Consider the following 10,780-nt stretch of genomic DNA (forward strand, 5'->3'; position numbering starts at 1 on the left):
TAGCCCAGTGGCCAAGGGATCTCAGAGACGAAAGAAAGAATAGGCAACTCTGATCTGTGAGCACCTACATTGCCAGCTTCCACACTAAGAATTTCCCTCAGGATGTCTCTGGGGATTCAGTGGTTAAGACTCCGAACTTCCAATGCAGAGGGTGTGGGTTGGATCCCTGGTCCGGGAACTAAGATCCCACATGCCACAGCGTGCAACCAAATAAAATAAAAATTTTAATTTTACAAACTTAAAATATCTAATTTCCCTTGTTATCACATCATTTAATTTACATCCTAAAGTATGGATTGTGGGCCCATTTTACGGAGGAGGAAATTGAGACCCAAAAGAGGGGTGGAAGAGGTCACAAGAGGTGGAGCCAGGATTTGAACCCAGTTCAGCACAGGAGGGCAAAGAAACTTCTGTCTTCCCCTGTCAGGTTAGGGTGGTGGGAGGGCAGGAAGGAGGCCAACAGGGGCGGGCATGGCCTCTGACTGTCATCGTCACCTGGGCCCCTCTCTCTCTGAAGTCCCTGCCAAGGGGCGTGGGGAGGCGGCCAGGGGAGGACTCTGCTCAGGGCAGCCTGCCCCTCCCCCAGCCCAGAGAGCTGAGCACAGAGGGACAGAGGCCCCCAGAAATGTCGTTCCCTGGACGCAGGCCCCAGGCCCTGGCCTCCCTCTGCTTCTGCGTTCTGGTCCTGGCCTGTGTTGTGGGTGAGGAAGAGCCGGGGGTGGGGTGTGGGGACCCCACAGCAGCTGGGGTGTGAGTGTGAGCGACTCCGAGGCGTGCAGATCTGTGTGCGTGTCTGGGAGTCTGTGTCGGGGGTGGCCGTGTTTGAAAAGTGTGTGCACGGGGTTGGTACAGATGACACTGGTCATGAATTTTGCACTTGTGTCTGTGTCAGCAAAAGAGTATGCAGGAGAGGTAAACGTGTATGTGTGAGCATTTGTATGCTTGTGGGCACGTGTGTGTCTTTAGTGGGTATTTATGCAAAAGATCTGAGGGTTAGCGGGTGGGAGAGTGTGTGTACCGCTATGTCTGTCTGGGTTCTGCACGTGCAGTTCTTAAGTTTTGTGGTTTTGGCTGTGCCACGAGGTATGTGGGATCTTAGTTCCCTGACCAGGGATGGAACCTGTGCCCCCTCTATTGGAAGCGCAGAGTCTTAACCACTGGACTAAGCAAGGAAGTCCCTCCGCACATGCATTTAAAATATCACTATGTACACAGTGCCTCCAATGTTCCAGAAACTGGTTCTCCGTGTTAACCCTCAACTCTCACAATAACCCCATAAGCTAGGTCTTGTCCCGAGCCCATTCTACAGAAGGGGAAACTGAGTCTTGAAGAGGTTAAGTCGTTGACCAAGGGCACCCCACTGGCCACATGGGTGTTTCCGTACATGCCTATAAACATGCACGCGGGTGATGCTGGTCTCTGTAGGTGAGGCTTTGCCCAGGAGCGGGGGTGCCGGACAGACAGGTGTTCCTGGTGGAACCCCTGGCCCACCAGCCTGACACACGGCTTTGCCAACCTCTGTCCATGGGGACATCCCTCACTGCCCACGGAGGTCATTCAGACTGTGTGGGTGGGGTCACAGGAGAACAGAGGAGGCAGCAAGATCAGCTAGCGAGGAAGGCATGGCGGGACAAGGGTTACAGGCTGCGGGAGGGGACGACAGGCAGATGCAGGGCTGATGGGGGTCCCGGGCACAGCGGGTGAAAGGAGATGACCTGTGGTTGAAGGAGGCCGAGGGGGTCAGAGGAACAGAGAAGGCGGTGAGCGGACACCAGGAGTGACAGTGACCGCGAGCATGGAGGGAAAGCGAGAGGGACAGGCTCAGGGGCCCGGTCGTCCAAGTTGTCCCCTGGTCCCACCTAGCATGCCAGCAAGAAGAGCCTGAGGGGACCCTGAGCCCCCCACCAGGGCCGGCCAGTACTTCCCAGAGCCAGATTCCAGGCAAAGTGAAGGAGCAAGAAGGGCCGAAGAGGACCCTGAGCCCCCCGCCAGCGCCAGCCAGGAGTTCCTGGAGCCTGGTTCCAGGCAAGGTGAAGGAATGGGTGGAACCGCTGGTGAACAGGACCAGAGAGAAGTGGAAGTGGTTCTGGTGAGTGTGTGCAGAAGGGGGCCGGGGGCCTGATTCTTGGGTCGGGGCGGGGGGGGGCAGGCTAGGGGGCCTGGATCCTGGGTCTGACGGAGGAGGGGCTGGGGGCTGGACTCCAGGGGGTCTGGGGGAGGAGGAACTGTGCCCAAACTCCAGGATTCCCAGGAGCAGGAATCCCAGGAGAGGAATCCCAGGAGCCCTGGGTGGGGCAGGGCTGTGATGCTGGGTCTGAGTAGGGTGGAGGGTAAGTGTTGAAAGCAGGGGCTCCTGGGTCAAAGGGAGGAATGGGTGGACACAGCAGAAGTCTTGGGGGCTATCTGTGGTCTCCACTGTGAATCCCCTCCCTTCCAGGGGCCCCACGGCCTTCCGGGGCTTCATGGAGACCTACTACGATGACCACCTGAAGGACCTGGGCTCTCGCGCCCAGGCCTGGCTCCGCAGTTCCAAGGATAGCCTCCTGAACAAGGCCCACAGTCTGTGTCCCCAGCTGCTCTGCAGGCCCAGCGACCAAAATTAAAGCGTCACACCCTCTGCAATAAACAAGTTCTGTGTGTGTCCCTGTCCCAGTCCCTCCTGGCCTCGCCAGAGATAATCCCCCATCCCCCTCCAGAGGTTAAGGGGTGGAGGAAGTGACACGTGGCAAGGGAGCAACAAGAGGTGGGGGTGGGGAGGGGAAGGACTGGGAGGCCCGGAGGGATGACCCCACCCCGCCCCCAGTGCTAGACCCACCACTGCCAGCTTATGGGGGGCAGAGGACTCCAGGTTTCTTGGTTTGGGGTGGAGGGTGAAGGCTGGAGAGCAGTTAGCAAGCCCCCCACCCCTGCCAGCCGCCCCTCCTTCAGAGCTCTACCTTCCCCTCCCACGCGATGGAGACCCCAGACCTGATGCCTTGTGGGCACCCAGAACCCCTGACCCCTCCACAGCCCCCCATTCAACCTGTTTCCCTCTCTGTCCCCATGCCACCTCCCCCCAACTCTCCCCCTCCCACTCCTGCAGTCCTGTTGGCCAGGACTTTGGCCGAGGTGTCGAGGTGGGGGTGGAGGGGTGGATCTCAAGAGCTATAAAGCCTTTCTCTGCCCATTTGGAACTGCTGAGGACAGCCGCCAGAGTCTGGTAAGAGAGGGGACAGAAATGGGGGGCAGGGGACAGCAGGAATGGGCCAAGATTGTTAAATCAGAAACTGCAAAAGTCAAGATATTAGATTCCAGGGAACTCCCTGGCCGTCCACTGGTTAAGACTCCGAGCGCCCAATGCAGGGGGCACAAGTTCGATCCTTGGTTGGGGAACAAAGATCCCTCATGCTGCTTGGCTCAGCCTTAAAAAAAAAAAAAAAAATTAGTTCCAGTTTTAGAATCATGGAATTTAGGGAATTCTCTGGTGGTCCAGTGGTTAGGACTGGGCACCTTCATAGCTGGGGGCCTGGGTTCTGTGCCGGGTGTCAGAACTTAAATCTCGCAAGCCGAGCATGTGGCATGGCTGGGGTTAAAAAAAAAAAAAGAAGAGTCATGGAATTTAAAAACTGAAGAATGTCTGTGTGTGCTGATCCTCCTCCTGTCAGATGTCAACCTCCACGTCGCAGTCTCTGAAACGTGGAGGGTGATGTGATGGGTGGAGGGTGATGTGATGGACTGAGCCCTGTGTCCCGGAGAGTGACTCCCTCCCAGGGCTGGGATCAAGATGACTTTGGAATGTGGGTAGAGCAGGGCCCAGAGCAGAGGAAACTCACTCATCCAAGTGGTGGTTCTTAACCCAGACTGTGGCACGTGGCCCTGTACTGACTGGGTCTTAAAATAAATGCCACCCCACTGCTGAGGCTTTCCGGGACTACACAGCACACCCTCTGCATTCCAGAGCACTTATCAGAGGGAGATAGGCCCTATACTTCATTCATTTGATGTTTGCTGCTTGCATTTCTCTCTCATGTTGGCTTTCTGAGGGCAAGGGCCACTGTGTTCATGGCTGGGCCCAGAACTGTGCCTAGCACACAGTAGGTGAAGAAACACTTCTTGAATGAATGAGTGTTAGAATTAAGATGTTGCAGGGAATTCTCTGGCTGTCCAGTGGTTAGGACTAGGCGCTTTCACTGCCGGGCCTGGATTCAGTCCCTAGTCGGGGAACTAAGACCCCACAAGCCATGCAGAGCAAGGGAAAAAAAAAACCAAAGAATTAAGATGTTACAATCAGCAAGCAGGAGTAGCATCATAGAATATTAGGAAGTGAGGCTCAAGTCATTAGGAACTTGACTCAGGCAGGGAGGAAGGGAAGAGGGGGTCCTAGGCCGGTATCCTTGAGGCCCGCAGACCCCAGGACCAGATGCCTCCCATGGCCCTGCCCCTACCCGCCTCAGTGTTCCAGGTCTCCTGACGCCATGGGCACGAGATACTTCCTGGTCGGGTTTCTCATCCTCCTGGTGTTGGGGTTCGGTGAGTGGGGTTGAGTGGGGTAGGAAGGGGAGGTGGGGATGCCAGGAGGGGGAGGAGCCCCGAGCATCCTCCCGGTCCGTTCTTGTCTCGCCCTGCCCCCTGCCCATCCCTCTCCTTCCCCCTTTTATTCTCCTCCTGCATCAGGCCCCTCAGCTCCCCTAACGCACTCTCCTCCTGCAGAGGCCCAAGGGGCCCATGTTCCCCAGCAAGACGAGGCCTCCAGCCCTGCCCTGCTCACCCAGGTGCAGGAGTCCCTCTTAGGTTACTGGGATACAGCCAAGGCAGCCGCCCAGAAGCTGTACAAGAAGACATACCTGCCCACCGTGGATGAGAAAATCAGGTATCACCCGCCTCCCACCCACACCCCCAGAGCCCAGAGTCCCAGACCCCAGCCCCTTCTCCCTCACACTCAGGAGTCCAGGTTCAAACCTGCAGTCTCTCAAGGCCCAGGTATCTCAGCTCCCAATACCTAGCTCTGGGATTCTGGGATCCCATCCCTGTCCTACTTAGGGATCCACGGCTTTGGGTTCTAATCACCTTTTCCAACAGGACCCGTGATTCTGGGCCCCCAGCCTCTCCTCCCCCAGACCCAGGAGTCCAGACCCCCAGCCCCTCCTCCCTCAGTCCTTCTGTCCTTTCTCCCCAGGGACATATATAGCAAAAGCACGGCCGCTGTGACCACCTATGCAGGGATTATCACTGACCAGGTCTTTTCTATGCTGTCAGGAGAAGATTGACAGCTGGGCCCCCAATCACGGGGGAGTCCAGGCTCCAGCAGCCCCCTGGGTCCCCTGATCTACACCCCTCCCCACTTCCTTGCAACTCTCAGCATCCTGTTCCCAATTCTAGCCTGACTTATCAATAATAATAATAAAGCCAAGTTTATTCTTTTTGATATCGTCACTTTTCTGAGACCTCAGGGTCCACGATGGAGGAGCTGATGCCTGCCAGCCAACACTTATTGATCACCTATTCTATGTATATCTCCCTAACCTGGTCAGTGAGAATAAAGAGGTGAATAATAATAATGAATAATCATAACAACAATAATTAGAGACTGACCTGCACGGAGGTCTGGCTTTCTCATCCATTTTTTTTTTTGGTCATGCCATGTGGCACATGGAATCTAGTTCCCTGACCAGGGATCGAACCTGTGCCACCTGCTGCGGAAGCACAGAGCCTGAACCAGTGGACCAACAGGGAAGTCCTAGATTTCTCATTTGTAACATGATAAATGAATCAGTTCAGTTCAGTCGCTCAGTCACATCTGACTCTGCGACCCCATGGACTGCAGCACACCAGGCCTCCCTGTCCACTGCCAACTCCTGGAGTTTACTCAAACTCACATCCATTGAGTCGGTGATGCCATCCAACCATCTCATCCTCTGTCATCTCCTTCTCCTCCTGCCTTCAATCTTTCCCAGCATCAGGTAAATGAATACAGCTTACTTACAGTGGCCTCTGACTGTGTCTGGGGCCTGGACTGACACTTCTTGAAAATTTATTTAGTTTTAAGTGAAGGATAATTACTTTGCAATATTGTGTTGGTTTTTGCCATTCATCAACATGAATCACTGGGCTGACACTTTAAATATGCCATCGCAGAGAGGTGTTCAGTGGTGCTGTGGCAGAGGGGAGAGTGGTGCCCATGAGTCATTGCTGAGTATGGGAAGGCAGTGCCCAGGTTGGCTGGGGCCCAAGAGGGCAGATCTGTAAAAGCTGTGTTCTGTGCCAGTTCCTATACATTTGCCCCACCCCCAGTCATGTATTTATTGAGACACAACCAGGCGCTGGAGACACAGCAGGGAAAAAGACAGCCCTGCCTTCATCAGTTCAGTTTAGTCGTTCAGTCGTGTTCAACTCTTTGCAACCCCATGATCTGCAGCATGCCAGGCTTACCTGTCCATCACCAACTCCTGGAGCTTGCTCAAATTCATATCCAACTTGGTGATGCCATCCAACCATCTCATCCTCTGTCGTCTCCTTCTTCTCCTGCCTTCAATCTTTCCCAGTATTAGGAACTTTTCCAATGAGTCAATTCTTTGCATCAGGTGGCCAAAATATTGGAGTTTCAGCTTCAGCATCAGTCCTTCCAATGAATATTCAGGACTGATTTCCTTTAGGATGGACTGGTTTGATCTCCTTGCCTTCACATGGCCCCTCAAAAAGGTACTGATTGGGTCCTGACCCAGCTTCATACGGTTTTACTGATTACAGCTTGGCAGTATGCTTTTTTTAGCTCTTCTTACTAGCAATAGTAATAATGTTTCCTGAGCTCTTATTCAGGACCAGAAGCTCTGTTCCATCCTGAGCCACAAATAGAGAGGCTGAGGGGGTGGGGTGGGAGGCAGAGAGGACCCATGGAGAAGGTAACTTCAGATAGCAATGCAGGTGATGAAGAAAAGGTGAAGAAGTGAGGAAAGAGTTCAAGAGCTAGGTGCAGCCACCTTGGATAGGGCTCACAGGGAGCGTACTCTAAAGGACACAGCTGGGCTGGTCACAGGGTATGTGGAGTCACAACGAAGTGTGGTGAGGACAACTGCTGATGGGAAGTAGGGGGAGGGGAGGGGAGTATTCACTTGGCTCCCAGGTCTGAGAGGATGGAAGAGGGTATCTGGGCAGTGGGGAATTACCGGCCAAAAGCACAGGGGGTGAATTAAGAGCAGAGGGCCTGCAGTCTGAGGGAGGATAGTGCTGGGGCCCATGGGCGGAGGGGGTGAAGGGCCCGGACTCCTGCATCTGGAAGGAGTAGAGAGTGGGTCCTGTGCCCCCAAGTCCCATGGGTCGGGCCACTGGCCTCTGAGGATGCAGGGCCTGTAGTCTGCTAACAGACTTGACATTAACTTCCGGCCAGCCTTTTCAGCTCTCTTGGGGCAGTTTTCCCAGTCCTGGGGCTGGGCAGCTGTGAGTCCAGCAGAAAACAGGGGCCCAGGGCTTGTGGGAAATGCCCCCAAAGTCCCCAGGGCCTGGGAAGAACTGAAGCTGCCAAGCCCAATGGGTGATGGGGCAGGGGGGGACCCTGGATGAACAATCCCTGCTCTGTCCACTTGTTTCCCACAGACTCAAGCCAAACCAAACCACTGCCCAGGCTAGTTCTGCTTCCAACCAATCCTGGAGTACTTCCCAGACTCCTCCTTCCTTTCTCAGGCACCCACCCCCCAGCCCATTCCCTTCAGGACCCCAGGAGTCGAGGCCCCTAAACTCCTCCTCTGCCAGAATTCAGGACCCTCAATCCATTCTCCTTGGGGACCCAGAAGTTCAGGTCCTCAGCCCCCTTAGAATCTGAAATCTTAGCCTCTGGTTGGTGTCGGGCGTCCCCTAGTGGGGTACAGAATGGGTCTGATCGGTGATTCATTTAACAGGAATGGAAGTATTTACTTGATCATTCAGTGGACATGGGGGAGGGCTTTACAAGGACCCCATCTGAGGTCACAGTGTGGCTCAGAGCCCCTGGTGTTGCAACAGATCAGGACTCTGCAGTATATGAGGATGTTGGGGCGTCTAGTGCTGAAAGCAGAGATGGGGTAACAGTGAAACTGGAGAAGATGAAGCTTCAAGGCCCCTCACTTGCCTGGGCTTTCTTTGGTTCTCTATTTAAATTTGTACACATGATTTTGCACTTCTAAAAAAAGAGGTTCACAGGTACTTCCCTGGTGGTCCAGTGGTTAAGAATTTGTCTTCAGGAGAAGGAAATGGCAATCCACTCCGGTATTCCTGCCTGAGAAATCCCGTGGACAGAGGGGCCTGGTGGGCTGCTGTCCATGGGGTCGTACAGAGTTGTACATGACTGAAGCGACTTAGCATGCATGCAAAGTAAATATTTAGAAACATTTATGGCAATCTGGCTTCCTATGAGACCCAGATGCAAATCCAGGAGCTGCTACTGAGTGATCCTGAACAAGCTAATACCTGAGCTGCTACCTTTTTAGAATAAAGATGATCCTTTCAGCAGCAGAGCCAAGGATTAAAGAACTAACACAATTTGAACACTAGGGAAGGAAGGGCAAGAAGAAAGTGGAAGTGAAGTAAGAAGACACATGAAGTAAAGCTATAGGAAGATGTGATAGACAAAAACACAGCTCAGAGCAGCCCTTGGCAGTTTATCTGTATGGCTCCCCATCTCATTTCTCATAGGTCAAGGTTCATATCCCAGGATATAACTACTCAGAATTTACGATAGCATCATCTTTCCCTTGACAGTCACCCAGGAAGCCCAAAGCAAGGTCTAAAAATGTGTTTTTTCAGACAAGTTTTAAAGTAGTATGGCAAGTTGGCCTGGATAGGCTCAGCTTACAGGCTTCCCAGGTAGCTCAGTTGGTGGGGAATCCACCTGCAACGCGGGAGACCCTGGTTTGATTCCTGGGTCGGGAAGATCCGCTGGGGAAGGGATAGGCTACCCAAAAAAAGAAAAAAAAAGAATTTGTCTTCCAATGCAGGGGACATGCGTTCAATCGCTGGTGGGGGAACTAAGATCCCACATGCCTCAGGGCAACTAAGCCCATGCGCCACAAACTAGAGAGAAGCCCGTGCCACAGTGAAGATCCCAGGTGCGGCAAATAAGACTCATAATTTTTTTAAAAAGCCCACAAAATCTCCATCTGCCCATCTTCTGGGAGACTTCATCAGTATGCTCATTCCATCTCTAGACTTGAAGAATAGGCCTCCAGTTTCACAGAATCGTTAACTATCGTTAGTATCTGTACTAGAAGGGGACAAGGCAAGAAGTTTTCTAAGGTTTCTCCTTCTCCTTGTGTCGGTTCACAGAGGTAAGTCATTCACCTTCTGCACTCAAGAGTTTCATCCTTTCACTCAGCAGTCATGCCCTGGGACAGAGCTGGAAACATGACCATGCGGTGACCATGATCAAGACACACCCATCTCTGTCAGTGAGGACACAAAGTGGGCAGGGACGGGGTGGGGAGTCCAGGGATCCAGGAGGTCTGGGAGGCCGTGCCCTGCCCAGTCTGGGAGCTCAGGAGGGTTTCCTGGAGGACGGATAATACTTTAGAGCTGAGGCCTCGAGGAAAGTGGAGCATGTAGTTAGTAAAATGTTAAATAAATATTTAAAATATCTCAATGCAAAGCCTGCTTTCCTTTCCAGACCATATGTAAAGTTCATAACCACAGTGCTTGATACTGATCACTTACTAAGGCCCACACTAAGTGAGGACGGGGGCCAGGTGCTTTACATTCTTGTACAGAGGGAAAAAATGAAGCCCAAAGAGAGAGGTCAGTTGTCCACGATCATTTAGCCGCTCCGCAGCACAGCCAGGGTCAGACTTCCTGGGTTGAACTCAGGTCAGACTTCCACCCAATTCACTGGTGAAGGTTTCACAACTGCTAAGTCTTCTGTCCTCTCTGGGCCTCTATTACTCCTTCCTTGGGCCAAGGGTCTCTCAACACGTATCCGGAACTGTAGCAAGTTATTGAAAAAGCATGGAGTTCTTCGAGCCCTTGAAGCGGAGTCCACAGAGGCAGGCTTCGCTGGAATGCAAAGACCACGAGGGCTGCGTGCCTGCGCATTAAACTAAGGCAGCCCCAAGGCTTAGCGAGGGGCCGAGAGGGTTCAGTTAGGAAGTGTGGTGGCGTGAGGATGCTGAAATAGTAACTAAACAAGGGCTATAACCTAGGGAGACTTGTCAGAGGAAAACAAGAGAGGTCAGAAAGCGAAGCCACCGACCAAAGGTCCTGTCCTCCGAGTCTTGGGTTCGGAGGGCAGGACAGTTCCTTTAACACAGGAGAGGTGTGGTTCAAGCGGAGAGGTTCTATGCGTTTACGGTGGCCGGGAAAGCTCATGAAAGTTGAAACGAAAAGGATTTAAAGAATCCGCGGGGCCAAGCGGACAGAATGACCCAGGAGGCTCACACAACTGAGAGGGGCAGAAAGAAGGGAGGCTGTGGCAAGCGTACCTGTTCGCCAAGCAAATCCTGGGAGCTCGGGGCACGCACGGTGTCTACTGTTTGCTGTTGTTTGGGCTATTTCAAATCCTTAAAGTTGATGCTGTGAAAGTGCTGCATCAATATGTCAGCAAATTTGGAAAACAGTAGTGGCCACAGGACTGGAAAAGGTCAGTTTTCATTCCAATCCCAAAGAAAGGCAATGCCAAAGAGTGCTCAAATTACTGCACAATTGCACTCATCTCACACGCTAGTAAAGTAATGCTCAAAATTCTCCAAGCCAGGCTTCAGCAGTATGTGAACCGTGAACTTCCAGATGTTCAAGCTGGTTTTAGAAAAGGCAGAGGAACCAGAGATCAAATTGCCAACATCCG

At 53.0% G+C, this 10,780-nt stretch overlaps 2 protein-coding genes across 2 annotated transcripts; both read left to right on the top strand.

Annotated features, from left to right (window-relative positions):
• Positions 1 to 530: 530 nt before the first annotated feature.
• Positions 531 to 2,641, top strand: APOC4 (apolipoprotein C4). The gene is made up of 3 exons (XM_043437922.1): positions 531 to 701; positions 1,864 to 2,089; positions 2,438 to 2,641. The coding sequence occupies exons 1-3, from the start codon at positions 626 to 628 to the stop codon at positions 2,601 to 2,603; spliced, it is 468 nt and encodes a 155-aa protein (XP_043293857.1). The 5' UTR covers positions 531 to 625; the 3' UTR covers positions 2,604 to 2,641.
• Positions 2,642 to 3,133: 492 nt separating this feature from the next.
• Positions 3,134 to 5,399, top strand: APOC2 (apolipoprotein C2). The gene is made up of 4 exons (XM_043437923.1): positions 3,134 to 3,199; positions 4,434 to 4,509; positions 4,690 to 4,849; positions 5,156 to 5,399. The coding sequence occupies exons 2-4, from the start codon at positions 4,455 to 4,457 to the stop codon at positions 5,244 to 5,246; spliced, it is 306 nt and encodes a 101-aa protein (XP_043293858.1). The 5' UTR covers positions 3,134 to 3,199; positions 4,434 to 4,454; the 3' UTR covers positions 5,247 to 5,399.
• Positions 5,400 to 10,780: the final 5,381 nt, after the last annotated feature.

Source organism: Cervus canadensis, chromosome 18 (genome assembly GCF_019320065.1).
Source record: "Cervus canadensis isolate Bull #8, Minnesota chromosome 18, ASM1932006v1, whole genome shotgun sequence".
NCBI classification, from domain to species: Eukaryota; Metazoa; Chordata; class Mammalia; order Artiodactyla; family Cervidae; genus Cervus; species Cervus canadensis.